At 31.9% G+C, this 26,595-nt stretch overlaps 1 protein-coding gene across 3 annotated transcripts in view; it reads right to left on the bottom strand.

Moving 5' to 3' along the window:
• The window catches only part of LOC108917564 (tyrosine-protein kinase transmembrane receptor Ror), a 113,977-nt gene extending 91,964 nt beyond the window's left edge, over positions 1–22,013 (bottom strand). For all 3 annotated transcript variants that reach the window (XM_018724228.1, XM_018724227.1, XM_018724226.1), the window contains exon 1: positions 21,782–22,013. In XM_018724228.1, coding sequence (XP_018579744.1) covers positions 21,782–21,830 — 49 coding nt within the window. In that variant the 5' untranslated portion in view covers positions 21,831–22,013. The remainder of the gene's footprint in view (positions 1–21,781) is intronic.
• Between the last annotated feature and the right edge of the window lie 4,582 nt (positions 22,014–26,595).

Raw genomic sequence — 26,595 nt, forward strand, 5'->3', positions numbered from 1 at the left:
TTTTTTCACTTTTTTCAAGTTAATGTCGAGGATGAAAGAAAATTTTTTTCTTCCAAGAACGCTACATAGCCTTGTAGGAATTTTATTCGAGATTTCGAAACTGCCCGTCAATTTTCTGTCTGATCATTAGTTGCTGAGATATCGATGGTTAAAGCCAAAATGATGCTTTTGTATTCGTAGTCGAATATCTCCGGGTCAAATTAACGTAGAGAAAAATTAAAAAAAAGAAATTAAAGCTGAATGAACAGGCTATCAAGTCCATATCATGATTTATGTGGACCGAGAAAAAAAACGCAAAAAATTGAAAAAAAAATTTTTTAGTCCTATTTCTTAGAATTTTGCGATGACTGTCCCTCCTAAAAATTTTGAGCTAAGGAAAATTTTTTGCTCCCTTAATTTTTTGCAGAAGATAATTTAATTTTGTAGTGAATATTATTATATGAAGCTTTCGTATGAGAACAAGTTTGGATATCCATACCTTATGGCAGAGTCGTCAGGTGGCATTTTTTTTAATGCAGTGTTTTTATTCATAATAATTTTTATTATCTATTAACCCTCAAAGGTCACACTTTGGGGTGGGCCACCTTAAAGGTCACACTAGTGCGAATTGGGATTTTGCCAACTTTGAACCTTTATGTCTTCTTTATTTGTTAACGAAAACAGCGTATTTGTATCAGAAGTGGTGTAAAATTTTCCGAGAAATCGAATGATGTAATTAGGCTTAAAAAAAAATTATTGGTTAATAAAAAAGCGATTGAAAAAAACCATTTTTCGAAAAATGACCTTCTTTTAAATTCGCATTTTTTTATAATAATAGCTAGAAAACAAGTAAAAAAAGAATTTTGAAATTCAGTCTATATTTTTAAGAAAAAATACCCCTTATTGATTTTTTGATTTTTTTTATTGTTGGCTCTTTTTCTGTAAATTGATGTTTATTTTGCACTTTTTGGTATAAAAATAATAATTTAGACATTATTGTCCATTAATATTAACAAATACATGTTACAATTAATCTATTAATGAAAAAAATTATTAACAATAACTAAATAAAATATGTCTATTCGACACGCAAAATGAGGTGACAAAATTGGAAAGTATTTCAATTAACTTTATTTCTAGATTATATGATATAAATTCAGCCACACTTTTTTACCCACACTAAAGTCACACTAGTATGAATTCGCCCCGATCGGACTTTTCAGACTCTAGTTCTAGTTTGGCCGACAATAACAAACTGAGGCCAGATGTGGTACGGCTCGACTGTTTGCGCTATATAAGGAATTATCGTGGTGGGGGGAATCCTCGGCAGCTGCTACCTGAGTAATGCCAGCTGTTAAAAAAACAGTGGTGCGAATTCGCACTAGTGTGACCTTTGAGGTTTAATTATCAAGGGTATTACGAAAAAATTAATCAAACCTCACAATTCGTCGACAGTTAGATATTTGCGTTTCACCATTAAATCCAGTGTAATGTAGATTTACTTAAATGCTGCTGAACCGTGCTGCCATCTATACGTATGATAAGATAACTGCACAAGCGCAGTTCTTGTTTATGATAATTCCTAAATGTACCACTATTCTACATCCGCCATAGAAGAGTTAAGTGTTTTCTGCATATATTTATACAGTACGTGACCATTTATTATTTCCAAGAATTTCAATGAAACATGAAAAACAAATAAAAAGTAATTATAATATTTACTGAGTGAAATTTGAGGTTTTTGTTGTATCTACTAGTATGTGTGAGATGAGTAGATTTTTGTAAACAGTACTGAGTAAATATTTTTTAGGCAAAGAGAGTATTCTGTTGGGGCCACAAATACCTTGGCGCCGGTTCTGCTTCATAATAAATTGTTCGCAGTTAATTATTTGTATGTAGGTAGGTAATATTACTGTATTTTAATTTTATTTTGTCAGTATAATTTTCACAACAAAATTATATCGCAGGGACCTTTTTCCCGTAGTTTTGCAGCTAAATTTAGTAAAATATCCATGTTTGCAATTTCATTGCGAACGACGGTGCAACATTCACATATAATTGCCTCCTCATAACTTTTGGGTCAACCAGCTGCGGGAAAACCCACCCAATACAGAAAACGACTTTACTTTCAACGTCCCACGTCGTCGTAAGTAGAATTCAGTACCACAAAATTGCTTTTTTTGTCAACCCAGAAAATATCCGTATAAAAGACGTTGAGATTTGCACTTTTGATGTATTTCCCTGTTGAAGAAGGGCCGCCACATACAAAGGCCTGCCTCGTACACGCTTTCCGCGTTAATACGAAATCGAAAAGTGTCACAAAAGTTCGTTTCAGCGTACCTACCTAAATATAAATATCAATACTTATATGTGTAAATGTCTATTTGGTGACAAATGAACTGGTCTCTTGAACGATTTACTTCCGACAAGAGAAACGAGAAACTCATACAAATTATTTCAGATTTGATTTTAAGCATTTTTTCACTTCGCAAAAAAATAAACAGTAAAGTTCCAGTATTTATGACGACATAAAAAAATCAGAAAATATACAGGATGTAAGAAGTTTAACTGCCATTACTTCAGCATGAGATGGAGTAATCATAAATGAACAAAAAAGTTGTATATTACAGGGGCGTAAAATTAACAGTTTTCAAAATACAGCGAGTATTAATATTGGGCAGTTTCATCACAACGTGACAACAGCGCTGAACCTGCTGATGCACACCGCGTGTGCACGCAGAAGACTTGTGTCCTACGGAAAAAATGTAAACAACTATTTCAAGACAATTGTTTTCCAGTTTTTAAATAAATAAATTAAAATGTATCGATTTTGTAGTACGAAGATAGTGTTGTGCTTAAATTTTAGCTCGAATTTTAGTAATTATGAATCTCTTAAAATAGGAGCTTGACTTTTAATCAAATGATGAATTTGAAAAATATGTAATTAAAGTACCCAAAGATTCACGTCGTACAAATAATCATACGTATTAAAAATAATTTAGGTACTTACAAATTCGTTAAATTTTAAACGCACCAGTACAAAACAAACTACACATATGTTCAAAGTGTCCACCACTATTTTCGAAGCACGCACGCCACCTTCGAATCCAATTTTAGCACACTCGCTGGAAAACACCTCAAGAAAAGGAAATAGTGGTACGCAAAAAACACTCCGACACGGTCCAATTCCAGATACCAACACCAACTGAATTACGTATTGCTAGATACCTTGGAATCTCGTGTTAACCGCTGCGCCGTTGTCACATTGCTCGATGTGAATTTGATCGAATTTTAAATTTATTACAATGCTTATTTTTTAGAATTAAGCATAAAGAAGCTCAATTCAATGCAATATTTTTCTCGGAAATGGTTGAGTTTAGGACCCATGTCATATAAGGTTTTTTTGTTTATTTTAATGTATTCGTCTGCTTTTTACTTTTTATTATTTATTTTTATAAAGAAAAAATTATTAAAAAAAAATTAATTTAAAAAAAGCCGTTTTTCGAAAAAAAAATTTGTTTTCAATCGCATTTTTTGTTAACAAATGATTTTTTTTTCAAATCTAATTATCATTCGATTTATCGGAAATTTTTGCCCAGTTTTGATATAAATACTCTGTTTTTGTTAACAAATAAAGCAGGCAAAGGTTCAAAATTGTCAAAATCCCAATTCGCACTAGTGTGACCTTTAAAGTGGCCCACCCCAAGTGTGACCTTTCAGGGTTAAGGTTGTTTCTTCAAAATTATAAATAAAATACTAAGTATTTATAATTTCAATTAAAATATCTTACTTTTAAAAGAAAAGGGAATTTATTTTTTATACTTAAAGCCTATAAATACTCCGTTAAAGTTGTGAACTTGCTTCTGTTATCAAAACATGAAACAATTTCAAACTGGAGTTGATTTGCTCTTATTCTTAAGTTATTAAGAAAGACGGTGGGTGTTTCTTGTATATTAAAGAGGGCTTATCGAACGAAACTCTCGAAATTTTTCGAATATTTCGTCAACAAATTTATCGTATTTGATCCTGTGGCGGGGCGAGGGGGGTGAGGTCGTTAATTGAGAAAGTTGTTTTATGTACAACGGAAATACTTCTAAAACGTCTTATAAAAAACGTTTCAAACGGCAACAATGTTATACAGGGTGTCCGGGAAATACTATACAATGTCTGACCAGATATTTATTTGCTCAGAATAATCCTATTTAGTCACAATTATTTTGGAAAGCATCAAAATATTTCTTTTTAATGTAGAAAATTATTTCCCAAAAATGGTTAAAATAGATGGATACGTTTTTGAGTACGTTAAGAAAAAAGAAAATTTTTCATAAATTTTGAAGCTAAATCTTGGACGAAGAATTTCTTGTTAAATGTTCCGGACACCCTGTATATGTAATTTTACAATGACTCTATTGAAACTTCAACTTTACTCAATACACATCAGTGTGTATCATATAACCCTTTTTTCGACAGGGTCTTAAGGGTTATCCCTTATAAAGGCCATATCTCTTATCGAAAAAAATATTTCAGATAAAAGTTTCAGTTTTAGATCATAACAGACAGAGGCAACGACTGTATCGAATATGATTTTCTTTGTAGATCTTAAAATAAGACAATAAGGAAGATCTTGTAACTTGTACCTATGTTATTCGTCAAATGAATCTCCAATATTGTAACAGATTTCTAATTTAATGTAAGTATCTCTTCTTGTTAATAAATGTTTTTTCCAAAATTCGTTAAATTCAAGTTTATATAATGTTTTGAAAACTAGTATAAACATTTTGAATGGTCCTAGTTTTAGGAACAAAATAAAATCATCTCATTAGGTTTTTATATACAGGGTGGGCCATTAGTGTGAGAAAGAAAAATAACTCCCTTGTTATTCATAATAGGTACAGAAAAAGAGTTTAAATAAAAGTTGTACAGAATCAAAAAACCTAAAGGACAAAATTAATTTGAAATACACAGGGCGATGAGTAAAAACGGGACACTCCAAATATTACATTTTTTTAAATGGCACACCCTGTATATTTTTAAACATATGGATTTCTGAGAAAATTCTATATATGGCAATATAAACAGTTTAACATTTTATTCCGGGGTTGCCAAGTTATGTAAAAAAAGTCTTCGAATTTTGGAAAAAACATGACCTCGAAGAAGTTGTATTAACTTTCAACTACTAACACTTGGAGCAAAAATATTTGCCAGAATTATAGACAAATGTTAGGCAAAGACTCCTATATTAGCTAATATCGATATTTTATACCGGGCCTTTTTGTATAATGCGATCATTTTAAGAAAGTTCAAACTTGATTTTCTAAAATTTTTCAAATGGAACACCCTGCATTTTATTGTATTATTTTATTCACATATCAGTCTACTTCAACTTTTATCAAGTATGTTCTACACCTAAAGTTGTTAGTTTTTAAGATATAGCAACATTTCTGGAAAAACCTAATTTTTATTATTTTTGGTCGCACGAAATGGCTTTGGAAAATCTCTCACATTGTGTCAACTTGTCAGTTCATAATTTATCATTCCATTTTGAGTTAATTTTATTAGTTAATATTTATTTGTGGTATTCTTTAAAATAATATAAATTATTTTTTTTTCAGAAATCTCGCTATATCTTAAAAATTAGCAATTTTAGATATAGAACATGCTTAATAAAAGTTGAAGTGGACCAATATGTGAATAAAATAGAACACTAAAATACAGGGTGTTCCATTTGAAAAATTTTAGAAAATCAAGTTTAAACTTTCTAAAAATGATCGTATTATAAAAGTGCTCTGTATAAAATATCGATATTAGCTAATATAGTAGTCTTTGCCTAACATTTGCCTATAACTCTCTCAAATGCAACTAAGACCGTAAAAGAACTCGTTCGATTACAGGGAAATCGGCGACTCGCGTGGCTAATGACAGCGCCAATGGCTAGCGGACCGATTGTGACAGCTCCATTAATAAATCAATAAATCATACCAAACGCAAGGCAATTTACAAAAACCCTTGGATATTACTTCTACATATTTTTTAAACATCAAAGCTAAACATTTCACATCTTTCTCTTCGTGTTAATAATGGTTCCTCACACCTTATTTTTACACGTAACTTTCTGTATCTACTTATTACTTTCTAAAATAATTAATGAGTCCCTAACGTGTTTTTAATTGCTGTACTTCGATGTAACAGTCCATAATTGCTTTCCTTACAATACCAAATAATGTCAAACGGTGAGAGAAGCTATTTCACGACTATTCAATATTTTTACTGTGCTCAGAAAGAAAAGTTACAGCAACACAGCTATAACATGTTCCAGATCTGATATCGTTATAACATTTGAAGTGTTTAAAATTGTTATTCCAACATCGATCCGTACGTTCACTTTGTTGATACAGCCAGTATTTATTTTTGTGGTATTTTTCTATTTCACTTGCTACGTGAATCTTTTAACCATTTCTTTAAATAAAGAGTACAAATAGACCTTGGAATATAGGCGGTGGAATAATCAGACTTCGTAGTCCAAGAAATATAGAGATGGACGCAAGCTGAATTTATCACTATAGATGCTAAATATTATGTACAATAACATATTAGTTTGCACAGTCATAAAAATGGGGGGAAGGTTGCTTATAGGGTGGTTAATTGTATAATTTTTACGTAAATTCACGTTTTTCGCTAATAACTTTTTCCGTTCATTCCCACGAGAGAACAGTAAAGTACTTTTTTTTTCGTCTTCAAAAGACCTACAAAACTAGCCCTCGAGCGTCAAAAAATATTGATTAGGTCAAAAATTTATAAACAGAAGAAGTTTATTTATGACTTTTGAATTAAACATTTATAAACTGTGTTATTTATTATTACCAGAACGTTTTGGCATCGCATCCTCTTATTCCTTATCACTGTCTAATAACTCACACGAAATCTGGAATCGGTAAGTTGAATGATTTACAAGTTATGGCCTTATGAACAAATTAACTAATTATTAGTGTGAACGATCCCGAGGATCTTCCACAATGCACCCTGGTAGACAATCTTCCCCCCATTTTTATGACTGTGGAAACTAATATGCTATTGTACATAATATTTAGTATTTATACTGATAAATTCAGCTTGCCGAAACAAAAAGTCGCGAAATGGTAATTTCCCAGCTTATTTTCCTGGCCTATTCCGTGAAACATCTGAGAGGCATATTTAAAACATTAGATCGATATAAAATAAAATATACGACGCCAGGAATTTTTATTTTACTGCTAATTTAATTACATCGTTTAAGTCACGTGGAGCTAAATCTGGAGAGTTAAGTGGAAGTAATAATAGTAAAAATAAGTAGTTTTACATCTCTTTTCTAAACAATTATAAAACATTTTTTGTACAACCCATGCCGTTTTCGCACTCCCTATTTTTTATTTGGTCAGGAAATTTTGTCGGTATTACAAACTCCTAGAACCCAACTCCATGTAGGTGTTCGATGTATTCTAACAGAATTTCACCTTCTGAACTAGAACTGATTGTAAAAGTTTTTTAATAAAATTACTGTATCGTTCTCAATATTTCTTTTGAAAGGAAAAGTTTTTTCAACCTACTAGTCGATAAAGGAAGGAAAGTGGAACAGCATATTCGTATTTTAACAATTTTTGCCGTGGCGCCAGTTGAGCGATTTTACACGGTTTAAAAAAAATAAGCAGCTCTGAAGCACTTTCAGTCAAAAAAAAAATAGCATAAAAACTACAATGTATTTTTAAATGAACAAAGAACTTTATTCCTCATTCAGTTTTCTACATTTGTTTGCTCTTTTGAAATATGAAAAGGAATTAGAGGTTCTAGAAAGGAAATACTTTAAAAAAAGTGGAAATCAAAGGGAAGGAATCTAGCGTATATTTTTACATTTATTCTGAATACACCATGAATACACATACATCAACACCATTGACTTACAATGAACTAGCTCCAGTAACAATTAGATTAGATGCTGTCTACGAAAGGTAGTTATTATAAAATGGTAAAATAAAATCTAATAATATTTAAAAACTTACCAATTCAAAATATTTTTGAGTTTCTGTATATATAGTACTTCTCATTATAGTTTTCTGTAACTAGAATTTTTATCGCAAATATTAAGCCGCAGAGGCGTCATCTTTCAGATAGATACCAAAGTTCAACGATGTGGTAATAAATCTTGCCAGAAAGGATAAAATTACAGCCATTTGGTCGCAATCTCAGAAATTAATTTGTGCTTATGATCCAACATCAGACAGCAATATTTTCATTTGCTTCTGGTTATCTAACTTACATAATGATGTTTTTATAATTTTTACTTATAAACTGTGTCTCAAAATCCCGAAACAGCAAGATATCCAGATTAATAGTGAGTTTTAGGTAAAATTCAGATATATTTCAGAAAATACATTCCTTTTGTCATCAACTCCTATATTAGCCAGTAACGTTGCCGATGTTCTTCGTAATGAATGGCCTGTATATGTTTCAGGATGTCCTAGTTTCAAAAACTGTGCATTCTTATTAGGAATCATAGCAAGGGTATTCTTGCCGACTGGGTGGTTGTAACATCTACCTGCTTGATAGGGCATAAAAAAGCGTGAAAGTAAGTTTGCATAAGAACGACATGCTCCTGAAATACCTAAGACCGTCACTACTATCTTCATTAGCAAATATGTGTTATCGGGTGCCTGAAAATCGTTGACTTGTTCTCTTGTAAAAACGTTTTAACTTTTTAGGTGGGATATTGTGATATATCCACGTTCTCCTCTATGAAAATAATTAATCTTTGAACATTCACTCCACAAACTCACCGGTGACATTTCAGAAACACCAGTATTTTTGTTCTGGCACCATTTTTTGAAATTTATATATGCTCGTCCGTAGTGCACTTTCGAATTCTCGGGCAATAAAAATTCGCAGGCAGCATTTGCTGCACTTTCTATTAGAAAATCACTCAGTTAGAAATAATAATTTAAAACCACCAAAATTACAACTTTTATGTAGTTTTGTTTATAAACACCTTAGAAACGACAAAATCCAAACAACCAAGGCGACTTGCAAGACATCGAATAATGTCAAAATGAATTGATTAAGAAATGTCAAAAAATAAAACCTAATCTTTATTTCATGAACCATAAATAACTGTGAGAGCAAATAAAATGTTATACACCACGCAGCAGTTAAGTGTAATTTACCAGTCTCGGGCTCTATTGACGCTCCGCTCGGACGCAAAATCATCCACGACTGGTAAATAACACTTACCCCCTTTCATAAAAAATAGCTATAACTCCTTTGTTTTCTAAAATGTTATGAAAACTTTACATTTCTGTAAAGAGAATGAAATTATTTTTCAAATTAAAAAAAATGGGGGTATTTGTTTACACATCAAAAAATTACAAAAATTATGTATTTTTTGAAGTATGTCAGAACATTGCACTTTATTTTCTAGAGCATTATTTGACCTCAAATTTCTTCATTGCCTATTCCAGCACAAACCAGTTTTACTGCCTAAAAAGTCACAGTGATGTCGAAAACTGTTCTTGAGAGCAGCGCTACGTTTTCAATTACTCTGAATGCCACTCTCAACACGAAATATGTTTGAGAGTTTCGCAACAGCATGTAGTCTTTCCTTAACGTTTAAAACCCCTTTCAAATCTTAGATTTGCAACTTTTTTTAATATTTCTTTAAGAATTTCTCTAAACCACAATGATTCTATTTACTTCTAACAAGAAATAAACATCGACCTAAAACCGACATTAATACACCTCAATTTTACACTCAACACTCACTTACACTCACTTTACAATCAAACACTTACCGAACTAGTTCATGCAGAACAAAGCATCACACTTCCCCATAATAAAAATTCTCGGAGCACAAAACGAAAAGTTATTTCGGTAATAAAAAAGTTCGTCACACTTTCCAGCATCTTAAGTGGCTAATGGGTCTTCTGATTTGACTTTATAATGACACCCTCGCAATTTTTTACACGTGTGGAGCTGCTACTTAATATTTCTGAAACGTTGTACATTATCGGACCCTTGTAATTCCATTGGGGATATTATAATTTTAAAAAGTTTATTTAACGTGATCTTTTCATTAAAAATTTTGTTACTGGATCAAAGTAAAATGGCCCACAAATGATGAGGTTAATTATTGTTCAACAAGAAAAAAATTCTCGCCTGCAGCTCTTATTTGATTCAGTTTAGGCGAGGACAATTTTACCATACGTTTGTCTTTTATCAATTGTACATCATTTAAATACGTTCATAATTATTAAAAAAAAAGAAATTGGAACCGCCCTTTTCCATTTTAAAATGAACATCGACTTCGGCGAACACAACACTTTTAGGAAAAGTAACTATTTACGTATTCTATATAAGGTTCTCATTTAAAAAATATTGTTATGATTTTAGTATGTGTGTGTGGTTTGTTTATAATTAATATACTATGACCTTGCTGTGTATATGTGTATGCTGCTGTGTTGGTACGCTGTGATTTAATTGTTGTGTGCACAGCGAACAGTTAGATGCGTCCTTTGTTTTTATTGCAACAACGACAGCCACTGCTGCAGTAAATGCAGTAATATTTCGTACGTGGTATGTGGTGGTTTATTTCTGCGAGCGGCACGTGTGAATATTTTCGTTTAGGCGTCTACGGATATTATAGTTATTAAAATAAATAGCGTTTCGTTTTTACAAAAAACTTTATTTGGTTCTCTGCCTTATGAGGATAAACTAAAAATAAAATAATTAGAATTAGAATATAGATTCTATATAGATATAGAAAATAAAATAATTTATTACAATAAAAAATCATAACATGGCGAGGAAAATTAAAATTCGTTGAATCGTTGGTAAACTTCACAAACGATTTTTTTGTTTTTAAACAATATTCAATAATTTAATAAAATATATTTAGTTTATTCCAATTTATTTATACCGTCAGTAGGTAATTCGTGAACAGATATTTCAAAAAGGTATCAATTTCAAAAATCGTTCTTGTGAAAATCTGTATTTTTGTATAAATGGATTGTTCCTTGAAATTCAAAAGTGCCAGGAAAGGCGTGACCTTGAAAATTTTAAAATTTCCTCCGGGCACTTAAAATCCCGGAATTCAATTCAACAAATGTAACAATCCTAAGCAGAACACATTCAATCAATGTTCACGCGCCGCCACTGATTGTTGTCAATTCTACCCTGGCTAGCTTTAGACTCTTCTCAGTAGTGAGTTCTAGTGAATTTAAAACTTTGTAGAAACCCAAACAATACACCACACTAAACACAAGATATTATTCAATATTTAATTTATTTATTAATTTATTTTAATTTTTTTGTCGACAATAAATTATAATCGTGAAATGTTCAGGCACAATTTCGGAATATTTGGAATTATCTTATTATGATAGCAATTTTGTAACACCTTGGAAATTTTTCATAAAGTGGTATACAAATTGACTCGTTATTGTGACTGTTGGTTGCCTATACTTAAGGCGATAAAACTGATCTTAAACTTTCTTTCCTAATGTGTTACTTTGCCTACTTTTATACTTAATATTTATCTAAATTTTAATATGGCCAATTTTTTATTATTGTTGATCTAGTGAATTTAAATTATCTACTATTTATTAGGTATGAAGATTTGTAGTAATTTCAAATTTATTTTCAAGTAAGACTACTTTAAATATTATTATTATTATACCTATAGGTTTTTTATGACTTGTGTATTGTATTTTTATTCTCTTTTGCTAGCTAGTTTTATCTGATAAGATTTCGTAATTCTTTGTGCACAAAGTTATCTCTACATATATCTTGTCGATTTTTATTTTCGAACTGCTTGCCCTCTTATACTCGGTCTGGATATCGTCCTGGAAACCTCGTCTTCCTGAATTTGCTGGATAGCTGGAACCTGCTGCTTACTTTGGTGCGTCTGGAATATCGTCCTGGAATCCTAGTTTTTCCTGAATTTACTGGATAGCTGGAACCTGCTGCTTACTTTGGTGAGTCTGGAATATCGTCTATTGAATATCCGGAATATCGTCCTGGTCTGTCCTGGATATCGTCTTGGAGTCCTTTGAAGAGACTGGACTTTTGAATCCTTTTGGCCCAACTTTAATTTTTCTTTGTACTGGAATACTAACTTTGTCTTACTATATTTCACTGTAATTATTACTATTTATATGGGTTTTTCCCACTTTATTTATTTTCAATCACTTATCTCTGACTAATCTTTCGTAACTAGTCAATAATTCCTTTATTTTTTTAATCCTACTCTCTTGATTTTGCTATCCCTTGTTAAGATCTTTTCACATATATGCCTGTTCTTTTAAATTCCGTTTTCGTTTTCCACTTCAATTCACTTCACTTTTATCATTTACAAATTTACAATCACATTCCAATTTATTTACAAATATTTCAACTTGCCTATATTTCAAAATATTCCTTATTCTATATTTTTATTTGAATATTTTCTGACTTGTGAATCCAACTGTATTTCTGACATTTCACTGACATTATAATCCTATTGATATATACAATTTTACTTTGAACATTAATATTTCTTTATACCTATTTTACCTACTCATAATATATAATATATATCATCAAATTTTACGTGTGAACAAATACTACTCAAATACTACTCAAGCTTATATAAATTACACACAATTAATAACCTTAACATTAAAAACCAATTTATACAGTACACTAGCGGAAAAATATAAATTTGGCAACGTTGTATCAGTTCACGTTGCGACGTCTGTATATTTTCTACAAACTTGGTAGAAATATTTTACTTCAGAATAGGAATTGTACGTCTGTACAGGAAATCTATAGCGGAATAGAAGCAGCGACTCTTTCTTAAATATTTTCTCAATTTCTCACGCTATAGAAACGAAATTAACAAAAACCTTGAGACATCCTGTACAATGTTCCGAAAATATCCATTAAACAGGTACGCATTGTACTCTAAAATGGAAACTGACACTTGGATACATCTGGACCTTGTGTTTACATTCTCTCTGCCTTTTCTCCCTTTATTTCAGACACCGGGTGTGTGTTGTATGCCGTACTTTACTCTCACACACCCCATCACCACTTGTGAAAATATTTGAAAGCCCAAAAAAATCTTAAAATAGTTTCAAACGATAGGAAACTAATTGTACAAGATCATTACAATAAAAAAAATTGTCTAACTAGCAATGCAAACATATCACATCATTTTTTCTTATCAAAATCCCATATATACTAAAATACGAACCCATAAAAAGTTTCTTACCATCCCGTTTCCTGAAATGCAAAGTTCTGATCGGGAACTCAATACTATCCGGCAATTACAAAAGATTTATTTACCAGATTTATTATCAGAGCTCCTTTAATGGCCTAATAACAACATTAAGGAACCAATTGCTAATGAATACGAACATCAATAAGGCCTTGCGACCATAATAAAAGATTAATAGCTCTATGGGTAAGGATAAATATTTTGTATTTAGGAAACCAGCTTACCATCAAAATAAATAACGCCGCATATATCTATAAACATCACAATAGGCCATAAATAAGGCTTGGAATAAGGCAAGAGAAGTGTAGTTTCGCTAATTTAAGTCTTGTTTGTCTTCTATTTAAGCCATTGTAATAATAAGTTTAATATTTATTCGTCAAATGGGATGGTCAAAATGCGTGTCCACATTGTATTTTGTTTACTATTTAAATTGTGATTAGATTTACATATTTCTTTCGTATCAAGAATTGTGCTTTAATTAGTTTCTAGTTACAAGAAATACGTATTCATTATTTATAATAATTAGTTGTATTATTTAAATTATAATTAGAAAAATTGCTTAAAAAAATAATTACAGTCTTACAGTAAATTAAATTTATTAACGATAACAATTTATATCGACTTAATAATAATTAGAAAAATGCCATTTCAAAGTTATGTACGAATGGAAATATACACAAATATCTCGGAAAGGAATTTTGTCGTTTTTAAATAATTTGGAAAATATAAAACAATTCACAAATATGCTACTTAAAAAAAAAAGTGAAACATATTCGAGTATATCCAATATATTTCTACACTACAATGCAATGAAAATATATTAAAAATTCCTTCCGCTGTACAAGATTATATTGTTTCCATACGCGTACCAATTTTTAATAAAAAAATTTGCTTGTTTAAAAAAATGAGGAGCTGCTCTACGTATTTCATATAGGTTATTGGTATGTTATCCTGGTTATTGCGGTTCCAAAACAACAATCAGATCCAGATTGGATTTAGGTATGTGAAAAAAAAGTTTTACAGACATTTCAGTAAAATTTATAACTTTTGTCTATCCTTTTTATATTAAGAGAATACTAGTCCAAAAAATAATGTGAATTTGTTGCTTCCAAATCAATTTCGTCGCCTCATGCATGATTATATGTTTAATCTCAAAAAACATAACCCTTTATTTTTTTTCAAAAGTTTGATTGTTTGAAACAAATAAACTGTTCGCTAGATCGAGATGAAACTTCACAGGGTTCTTCTAGGTATATCGAACTGTAAAAGTCATGCTTAACATTAGTCATTTCGTGAATATTTCTAATTTAGCCGTCAATTTTCTAAAAAACCATGAGTTACTCTTTCTTCCTGTTTTTTAAAATTCGTTCTTTTGACCCTTTAATATTTTGCATTAGTTTAGATCACTTTATTTCATAAATAATTTTAGTGTTAGCGATACTAAAAATGCGACGTTGCCAAAAATTTACTTGAAATATATTTCAATCAGTTTTAATTTCAAGGTTTTGTAGTCAAATGTTCTTTGGGGGTACTAGCTTTTCCTAAAGTTGAAAAGTAAGTCAATTTCTACTGAAAACTCTTCAAGATTGAAATTAGTTTTAAATGTTTTTGCACCAAAGCGCTCAATATGTTAAAAATTGAAAATTAATATACAGGGTAGCCCATCGAAAACGTACCGCAAGGCATTACAAGGTAGTAATGAACTTTTCGGCTAAATCCAAAAACAGGTAAAGTTTGCTTCTGAGGGGGACAACTTTTTGCGCAAAAAACATAGCAAAATCTTCAACCCCCTAAGTGGGGGTGCCATCCCCCAAATTTTTTTAAATGGGAATGGGGGTCAAGTGGGGGGTCATTAGAAAGGGCTTTTAATTCTCTATACATCGATTCTTACTTTTTGAAAATCGATCCATTATTTTAGAAAATATGCAGCTTTGAAAATACGAACAATATTTTTGACGAGAAATGCGAAAATCGATTTAATTTTACTTCAAAACTTACGGTATTAGCTTGGTAAATTCCTTCAAAAGAATTCGCTGTTTTTTTTTTTGATTTGCGAATTCTTTAGCCTGATTTTGGTGAGCAAAAAATTGTCCGCTTTTTGTTTCGTATTTAGATAGGCCACAAGAAGTTGCTAGATAACTGTCTTGTGACTTGTAGTTGAAGAGTACCAATACTGCCGAGTCTTTTAAATTGATTAATTATGGTGTACTCAATTCCAGAAAGAGTAGAAATTATTGAGCTTTTTTTCAAAAACAATGAATGCGGAAATCGGGTCGCCGAACTGTTCAACCAACGGCATCCTGAGAAACATGCGTCTGGAAAAATTGTTCGCGAATTGGTGGCCAAATTTCGCGAAACTGGCTCCGTTCATAACAAAAAGAGGCAGGTTGAAAATCCGGTACTAAATGAACCTACGGAAATAGCGGTATTGGGGCAAGTGGCAATGGATAGTACGCTGAGTACAATGCAATTGGCTACTGCGACAGGAGTGAGTCGTACAAGTGTCCAACGAATATTAAAAAAATACAAATTCCATCCTTATAAGATTCGGCTAGTGCAAGAGCTAAATGAAGACGATTTTGATCGTCGTTTGCAATTTTGCGAAATAATGACTGAACGAGCGATAAACGATAATTTCCTCTTTAATGTGTGTTTTTCGGACGAGTGTACGTTCTTCTTGAATGGTTTAGTGAATCGCCATAATTGTCGTTACTGGGCTGATACCAATCCAAGGATTTTCCATGAGACACACTCCCAACACCCCCAGAAGTTGAATGTATGGGCAGGTATTTTTGGAAATTCCATTGTAGGTCCTTTTTTCCTTCCTGGAAATTTGACAGGCGATATGTACTTGGATTTACTACAAAATGTCATCGACCCAGCTCTAACAAATATCATAGAGGACGACCCTGCTTACAATGAACACGAACTGATTTTCCAGCAAGACGGAGCTCCTCCACATTACTCGCTCAATGTGCGCAATTACCTAAATGAGACGTTTCCAGGACGCTGGATAGGACGAAGAGGTGCAATTGAGTGGCCCCCTCGGTCACCCGACTTAAATCCTTTAGATTTCTTTCTCTGGGGGCACATTAAAAGCAAAGTTTACAGCACTCCACCTGATACCTTGGAAGATCTGCGAGGACGAATCATTAATGTATGTCGCGAAGTAACACCGCAAGTGCTCCAGAATGTTCGACAACGGTTTGAAGACAACCTGTATCATTGTATGCAAGTTGGCGGACAACATTTTCAGCATTTACTTGACTAATACCGTAAGTTTTGAAGTAAAATTAAATCGATTTTCGCATTTCTCGTCAAAAATATTGTTCGTATTTTCAAAGCTGCATATTTTCTAAAATAATGAATCGATTTTCAAAAAGTAAGAATCGATGTATAGAGAATTAAAAGCCCTTTCTAATGACCCCCATTCCCATTTGAAAAAATTTAGGGGATAGCACCCCCACTTAGGGGGTTGAAGATTTTGGTATGCTTTTTGAGCCAAAGAAACAAATTTGACCTGTTTTTGGATTTTGCCGAAAAGTTCTTTACTACCCTGTAATGCCTTGCGGTACGTTTTCGATGGGCTATCCTGTATCTGTATCTAGTTAACATATTGAAAAACATCAATTGTTTATATTATTACAAAGAGCACCTAAAAATTAATTAAAATCTTGAGAGTAAAATTCCTATCGTAAAATTAAAGCTGCTTACACCTTGACATTTTAAGATTATAGTACCTGTATGTTGCTACATCATAACTGGTGAAATACAAAGAACAAGTCCTGATTTGCAGTGACTAGCGAAAGAACAGAAAAGAAATCTACTTATCAAGGAAAACCATCGTTTTATCAAAAAAATTTACGTAATTTTCTTTAACCTGCAACTGCTTGAGAAATAAGTGGCGGAAATTCTTCCTGAATCACCCAGTGTAGCTACTGCACTATCTGTGACATAAAATTTTTCCAGCGATCTTTAATATCCTAGCTATAATTTGAATCTGAGATCATTGTACGAAGAAAGTTCTTGTTTTATACGATATCAGCAAACTACATGGCGACAGTGAGCCATAACATCATTATTTTTACGAAACACACGTTTTCTGTTTAATCGAAAAGATTACTCTTTAATTAAATGCCTGGAGGAGATATCTTAATTCGAGAAATATCTGCGCAAAACATATTAAAATTAAAAATTAAAAGTTAGCGAGTTTAATTTGTTTGCCGGCGAAAAAAATTAATTAACCCACTCCCAAGAAGCCCCCGCAGATCGATACGGGCGATATATCTCCTCCAAAGTCAAATAAACCGTTTGGAATTGGACAACTAACACACAGAACACGTTGTAACTCGGATAAAATAATTACCTGTTTAATTTTTATAAATTACATTGCTCGGAGAGGAAGCTTTCCACTATATGTTCAATTTTCAACAAAAACAACACACATTATCTTCAAGTCACATTTCAAACAAGAAAATTCACACTATACAAAAGTATGTTTAAATTTTTAGAGAAATCGCAGCTATTTCACTTAAACAATTTTTTATATTACACTTTCCAAATAGCAGGTAATAAAAATTGGAAGAGGAGATGTATTTTAAACTTAAACGAGTAACAGACAATCAGTAACAAAGTTCTTAATCACAATTTAAACATTTTGTTGTACCTTACATCGAAATGCCAAAACAAAGGTGGTGATTAATGTTTGGAGGTAAATATTTTGGCATTTCCGTTTGCTTTCGATTGGCTTTACAACATAATTTTGTTTTTAAGCGTTATCGATACCGACTTTTACGATAGAAATATACCTAAATCAATGTTGGTAACAAATTTACAGATAAATCCATGAATATTGGATGTTGTACGAAATAATGTAACTTTTTTAAATAAATAAAAATGTACGTGGACAAAGATTTTTTGTGAAAGGAAAAATATTTTAGCCGAGTTGTTGGCGTCAACAAAATAAGGAATGTGCCAAAAGAAATATCACTTGTCTCAATTTGCCTCATCCGGAAATTTATACAGGGCTCTGCTTTAGATGTTCTTCCGCCACTCTGTTAGACGATGCAGGGGCCGATATTACCACCATTAAACGTTATGGGGGGGGGCGTCCTAGTACGGTAGCAATAATACAACATGCGCAGTAAACTTATTGTTAAACGATTATATCACCAGCTTCATTGAACGCCCAGAACTAAAAGCTACGATAAGTGACAGCAGCGGATCTGGCACAATTGCAAAGGTGTTTTTGCATTCTCCAATTAATCTTTATTCTCCTAATTAGAAAAGATATACTCCGCGACATAGAATGAAAAATACCTTACTATTACATACATTTTTTCAAGTAGTCCCATTGGTGAATCAAAAAATAATCAAGCAAATGATCAGGTCATTATTATATTGACAAAATTTGAGCCCACGGAAATTTCTATTGCGGTAAAACCATATGTGGTCATTATTATGTTGACAAACCTCGAATCTGTTGAAGTTTTATCATAGTAAAAGCATTTGTATGTGTTTTTATCTTGACAAAAAAACACATATTGCTGGGTAACTGAATTGAATATTGAAATAAAGTAAATATGACATTTCATGAAATATTATTGTCATTGCTTCGCTGTCTGAGTTCAATCAAGTAGAAATCAAATAAGGAACATTTTCTGACAAAACCATAGTGAATTAATATTTCTATCTTATTTACACATGACGCATATTTAAACACAACTTATTGTAACCCAAAGAATACTTCGTATTTTCGTTTATATCAGAGTCTAGGAATGGAAGGTATTTATACAGGGTGTCCATTAAAGAATGTGACATACTTTAGGAGTAACTGCCTTCAGTAAAATTAAAACAAATTACAGTCCGTACGAGATTTGTCGAGATTGAATTCCAAGAAGACCTCTGGCGAGCCATTGGTGGAAAATTTCAAGGCACGCCCCTGCTGTGGTAAATTGTTACAGTAGTTCCGATAACAAAACTTTATTGGCTTATTCTTTTATTGAAATTCTATCTCAACATTATTGTACTGTAGATCAAGTTACCTTGTTGCAATGTTGCTTCCTTAAATAATTTCGGGCTTTTAAAGAATTTAATTCTAAAATAATTATTTAATTTTGTGGCAGTTGTTGGGGTAGCCGAATATGAATATAAACTTATTTTGTTTTTTGCCACATATTTTTCGTTTTTGGGCATTTTGATAAAACAGAGATTTTTTATGACACCTTACTTGTTTACTTGCAAAAAGGTATACTTCGTTATTTTGCTAAACTTCAGCAAAATTAAATATATTTTGACTATTTAGGCCTCTATTAGAACGTTTGTGTTTACTGAAATAAAGGTTATTGAGTGTCATACCGCAAAATTAAATTCAAAGGGCTATACCCCACTAAGTGTTGTGTTTTGAATGAGGGTAAGTTAGTTTATATCGTAAAAAATGTTTAATTTAGTTGCAAATTCAGCTAAAATATGAGGTTTAATTAGACTAGAATACCTCCAAATATTCTATCCATAACTGGACAGCTATAAAAACAGAAATTAATATTTTGGGTTCCCCTGCTCAGTGTCAGTTTTTATGCGGAACATCCTGTATACTGATAATAGTTTATATTTAAACTTCCGAGAAATAGGTAACAAATTGAAGGAAATTATATACTGCTTTGCAGATTTGAACTGCTAACGAATCTGTAACATAGAGGTTTAAGCTTGATTATTCTTTTGTAAAAATATTTTCGACTTTTTAAAATTTATTCGAAAACAATACTAAATCCTGAAATTTTCTCAAAATTTTTAGTTTTTACGCCACTGTAAAAGCATAGATGTGGTTTAACCATTATAAAAAAAACACATATTGCAAGATAACTGAATTGGATATTGAAATATTACTGTAAATATGATATTTCGCAATATATTATTATCATCAACCCGATGAATAGAATGAAAATTTTCTGACAATATCATAATGGATTATTATAATATTTCTGTATCGTTTTCATATGATGCATATTTCAATACAACTTACCCAAATAAGTCTTCATATTTTGATTTATATCAGAATGTAGGAATGAAGTGTACAGGGTGTCCCATTAATATTGCCAAAAATTCAGGGGGAGTTTCATAGACCAAAAATAAGAAAGAAAGTTCCTATAAACCTATGTCCGAATATGCTTCGTTTCGGAAATACAGGGTGTTGAAATTTAGAGAAAATACAAGGTTTTTACTAATATCTGGAGAACCCTAATTCCGATTTTTTTGAAATTTGGTATGTTTGTTTATAAAAGCGGCGTCCGGGGACTTTCTCCTGTTGATATTAATAAGTAAACATATAAGATGTCACTGCTTTTTCCTAGGTGTCATAAGTTTTTCTAATTATGCGATAAAAAATACAACTTTTTTGTCTCCTTACTTTTTTTGATATCTTGCTTCGTTTTCGAGCAAAAAATTAATAGCTTAAGTGTGTGATTTTAATAAGTACTTGAACTGTGTAGTTGTCAATTCCTGCTTGTCAAAATGAATTACACAAATAGTAAAATGTGCGATATGCATTTTCTTTATGGCCTTGCCAACGGTAATGCATTAGCCGCCAGGCGCCTCTATGAGCAGAAATACCCTAATCGTATAATTCCTCATCATACCATCGTCACCCATATTCATCAACGTCTTAGTGAAACTGGAGAACCCTAATCTCCAGATATTATTAAAAAACCTTGTATTTTCTCTAAATTTCAACACCCTGTATCTCCGAAACGAAGCAGTTTCGGACATAGGTTTATAGGAATTTTCTTTCTTAATTTTGGTCAAGGAAACTCCCCCTGATTTTTTCGCAATATTAATGGGACACCCTGTATAGTTAAATAATTAATTGTAGGTATATTTTTCTCAGTTCCACCGTATATTCAAAAAACAACTAATATGTTTGCAAATAGACCCGCCTACAACAGATATGTGAACCAAATTTTAACTCGATTGATTGAAACATAGGCAAAAATTTGAAAATAGTCTATACATCAGTAACAAACGACTTCAGGGGGTATATATAGGGATGTTTTAGAATCAGCTCGGCGTTTTGTATCTCCTACAAAACTGGATACATACATTTACTCACAGAACACCCTGTGTATTAATAATAGTCCCATTTTATTCAAAACTTCCGTGAAATATGTACCAAATGCTCTCTGCAGATTTTCACTGATAAAATGTAACAAATTTTTACAATGGAATAAAGTTTAAAGCTATGATTAATCTAGTACAAAAATGTCTCGGGGCTTTTAAAAATTTCGTCGAAAACAATGCGAAATCTCCAAATTTTCTCAACTTCTACCAATTTATAGCCGTCTAATTAATATAAAGCGTCCAACACGTGATCTCGCGTTTATTTTTTACGCCACTGTTTCAATTATTTATCTCCTAGTTATTAAAAAAAACATCGCGGGGTCGGGTCACGACAGATAATCTCTATTTATACCCTCCCGATCAACATAATTCCAACGTAATAACATTCTCTGGGACACTATGCCGACTCACCTTCCATTTTCTCGATGGCTCTCTTCCTGGACCCCTTCCTGCGCCTCATTATCCTGCCTTTACTCACTCGGGACACGAGTCATCGCACCAGGATCAAAACACAGAACACACCAGGCCAACGTCGATCGGCGCGAAAAACCGCGTGGAGTGAAGAGGGATTTTTTCGGTACGTCGTCGAAAGCGCGCGAAAGGATCGAGCCTCGGTACCTCGGTTCGAGTCCTGAGCTTTGGATGGGAACGTGGAAACTATCGCTCACTTGGCGCGCTCAAAGTTCCAAGCTCTCAATTTCTCCCACTCTAGCCGGTTGCGGCGTGATTTACGCGAGGCTCGCGAGCGGGTCGCTCGCGCCGTGGTCCGGTGGACGTCGGAATCGGCTGTTCTCACAATCAGACGAATATCGGGACACACTTTTTGAGAAGCCAGTTTGATTGTAAATTATGAAATTCCAGAAAATGATGTTAGCTATGAAAATTGGAGAAATGTTATTAATTTATAAAATCCAGAAGATGTGGCATGTGAATTTATCAAAATATAGCACAGCATCGTATTAAAAATAATTCTGAAACAGTTGTATATGAAAGGAAGGGAATACTCGAATCGAGTATTCCCTTCCTTTCCTTTAATCGATGTATTCAACGTCAAATAACGGAAAAAGGATTAATTTTACGTGTATAACGCTCCTGGAGTTTTTTGTACTACCTACTCTAAAAGACCTTCAAAATGAGCACTTATAAAAGTTAATTATAGCAAAATTGAAGAAGTTATTGTCAAAAATAGATGGGTTGCTCATAATTTTTAAGGAAAAATGAGCAGTAAACGCTGTACCATTTCTATTAGAATTAAAATTAATCGTAGACCCTTTACAATTACTTTTGTTTTAGTGTTTTTCATACGATCCTGAAGTTAGACCGGTTTAAAATGCGTATTTATTTAATAATGTACATTAAAAGTTGAAAACGTATTTTTCATTATTCAAAAAAATTGCCTTATTTATATAATAACTCTGAAAATATGAAAGATTCGTAAAAAATGATAAACAACAAAAATATAGCTTTTTTTCAGTAAATACTTTGCTTTTTTATTCCTATAGCATAAAAAATAAAGGAGATATCGCCGCTTGAAGTAACCATTTTATTGAAAAAACGACCTGTCTCGAACCCTTCAATCCTTTCCCTTCCTTTTGAAAAACGAAGGACTTAAAATGTTTTATATGCAATCTTACAGCTCTTGAAATTATCTTTAAAATACTTTTTTGTAGGATACTATAGCTACAAAATTAACCGAGTTCTGGTAAAAAAACCAATGACATTTTCTCGGAGCAAAATAGGCTTTCTCATTTTTATATATGTATTATATATTATATTATACAAATAAAATAAGTAAAAAAAATTAGTGTGATTATTTATATGCAGCGTAGCAATTTTTTTATGATTAGGTATTATTTGTATTATATTTAAAAATCGATTATAATAAAAATATTTTACATTAATATTGGTAAAAGGGTAGTTTATAAGAGTTGAAAATGGCAAAAGTAAAATATTCTTTCATAAACAATATAAGGGAATTTTTATTTTAAATTATTGCACAATTATAGCATTCCAAGATTTAAAACGTAATTTTTTATCATTGTTTTAGGACAGAGGTGATTTATAAGGGTTGAAAAGTGTTATGAGATACAAATTCTTTCATAAGCAATGAGGGAATTTTTATTTTATATAATTGCACCGTTAAAGCATTCCAAGCTTTTAAAAAGTAGTTTTTTTTATCATTTTTGTCAATGGGTGTTTTTTTATGGGTTGAAAGGGAAACATTCTTTTATTAGCTATAAGGTAACTTTTATTTTAAATAATTGCACGATTTAATCATTCCAAATCTTTGAAAAGTAAGTTTTTATCATTATTTTTAGTATAGTTTTTAGGGTTAAATAAAGGATCGAAAAGGTCAAATATATCATAAAACATGTTCGAGAACATGGAACATTATTTAATTTTTGTGCTTGAACAAGATTTTTATTAATAAACTGCTTAAAACTTAATTTTTTTCAATTTTTGTGACCCCTAAAACAAAAGCGTCAATCGTCACTTTTGAACTTGAGCCTAAGATGAGCCTTATTCTAAATCTTCATGCAAATCCATGCAGTTTCAAAGAATTCGGAGGTTACAGCTGACTTTCAGCTTCAATGACTGTATTAGACGGAATTGAATGAAATTCACTACAGCGTATTCACTTAATTAAACTTTTAAATGAATGCAATATTAACCCCCTGGCTTTAACCAGTGGCGTGCTACTGGAGGTGCCGCCCCATTTTCCTAAGAAAAAAATACGCCACTGGCAGTTTTTTGTAGAGATAATGTTACATTCAGGTACTGTTACGTTAAATGAATGAAAAATGTTTCTTGTTGTTTTTTAATAGTAGATCACCCTGTATATTATAAACTCAGTAAAAAAATTAAGGGAGCATAAAAATTTCCAAATTTTTTTACTGATTTTTGAAAAGCTGTAACCTCGTGAATAATGTTCGTATTTGTTGTTTTTTTTTTAGTTGTATCATGCCCATGAGGGAAGAACCGTTTCCCTTTCCTGAATCGTCAAAATTTTATAAAAAATTAAAGAGCAGGTTTATTGCTCCTTAAACATCAACTAATCATGATTAACATGAAAAAAATTAATTTTGTGCGTTATTTTTCTCACAATTTGTCTTTAAATACTCATTAAACATCGAAATAAAAATTCAAAATTTAAAAAATAAATCAAATTTTTTATTTTTTTCACATTTGTTAATAAAATTCAAATTTTGATTTTTAATGGAAAAATTGATAGTTTTGAAAAGAACTAAAAAAAGAACGTTCTTTTAAAGGCTTGACAACTCTCGAAAAAAGGATCAATAAATCGTATAGCGATGTGTATAAAAAAATTCATGAAGTTTCACTTGTGGGTATCAACTTAAATTAATGTAATTAATTTTAACTCGATGAAATACAGCATGTGAAGAAAAAAATCGCATCAAAACCGAATTGAAATGATTCAGTATAATTTTCTGAATATTTTGAAAGCAATAAAAAAAAAATTCAAAATTAAATTTTCTTTTAATGTCAATATTTGAACACTTGAAATATTCAATGTGAAATTGTAAATAAGATAACGAAAAAAAAATTGTAAAATTTATTTTTTTTTAAATTGTATTTTTTTCAAACTTCAAGAGCTTCTTTTTTTTTCTCGATACGGCCCTATTTACGAAATTAAGCTTTTCAAAAGTCACTAAAAGAATTTGTAAATTTTTTCTGCTCCCTAATACGAGTTAATTTTGACCCAAAAATCGAGTTTTTGTGGGAAGTAAACGTATTTTATACAAAAAGGGCACAAGACTGACACACCTTTGTGATAAAAATTCGAAATTAATTTTATCAGACTACAGATGGTCAGTAGAGAAAGAAAATGGCACAAATAACTCAGCATAGGAATTTGGGTCAAAGTATGTTTGAAGGCATTCTTGTCAGTATTACCTGTTATTAGAAACCAAAAACTGGTCTGTTTTGCATTTTCCATCAAGAAGGGTCAAATAAAAGGCACCAAATTAAATATTTATTCCTGACAAAATTGAACTTAAAAGAAGATGCAACAGCTTATGGAAAAATATCCTCTTGGCGAAAAGGTTTCAAACTCTACATACTACAACCTTTTACAAAATATTAAGCTCCCTTTTAATACACATCTTAATACAAAAAAATACAGGGTGGCCAAATGAAAAAGAAACAGAGCCATTTTCACGAACTGCGTCAAGATTATAGAAAAACGCTCTGACCCACCGATTTTAGAATAAAGAGGGACATTCTTTGCTCACTTTCACCCCAAGCAAGTGTAAGCATCACCCCAAAATATTTAAATGACATTGGGGGTTGAGTAATATTTCTTTTGAAAGCTCTTACTATTCTCTTTACAACAGACTTTAAATTTTATAATTCCGCCCAATGCTTTGAAAAAAAATTAAATTATGTTCAAAAATCAAATGATCTTCCAGTAATTGCAAATACATTTGGCCGGTCAAATTACCAGGTAGAAAAAAAGGACGCACCAACCGGTCACCGAAAATTCCAGCCCATACATTTAATTTTTCCGGTTGCTGTGTATGCACCTCGTGAAAAACTCTTGGGTTTGAATCGGACCAATAGCGGCAATTGTGACGATTTACCGTCCCGTTCAAGAAAAAACTGCAGTCATCAGAAAAGCAGATGTTAAAAAGGAACTGTGGATCGTTCCCTGCTTGCTCACTCAATGTTTCGCAAAATTGCAAACGGCGGTCATAATCATCCTCATTAAGTTCCTGGACTAAATGTATTTTGAACGGATGGAATTTATTCTTCTTCAAAATGGTTTGTATGCTAGTTCGATTGATCCCAGACACAGATGCCAGCTGCCTCGTACTTAATGTAGGATCAAGATGAATTTGTCTCAAAACTGCAACTTCACTAGCTTCATTTAAACAATGATAAATTTATTAGACGCGACGTTTTATTCCGATGATGCATGGGTGCATATATCTGGTTATGTAAATGGTCAGAATTATAGAACTTGTGCCGAAAAAAATCCGTATAATCCGAGAAGCAATAAAAGGAGGACGATTCCGTAACAGTTTACAACAAGGAATTGATGCATGCTTATATTTAAAAATAAAACAGCCTTCTTCAATAAAAAAATTCTTTTTCGATATAGAATGTGGTAAAAATTCCAAATATCTTAAAGGAGTATGATTATTGTAAATAAACGTAAGATGTACTCCACTGTATCTCGATTTGTAAATTTACGTTTTACGTTA

This window comes from Anoplophora glabripennis, unplaced genomic scaffold (assembly GCF_000390285.2).
Source record: "Anoplophora glabripennis isolate ALB-LARVAE unplaced genomic scaffold, Agla_2.0 scaffold80, whole genome shotgun sequence".
NCBI classification, from domain to species: domain Eukaryota; kingdom Metazoa; phylum Arthropoda; class Insecta; order Coleoptera; family Cerambycidae; genus Anoplophora; species Anoplophora glabripennis.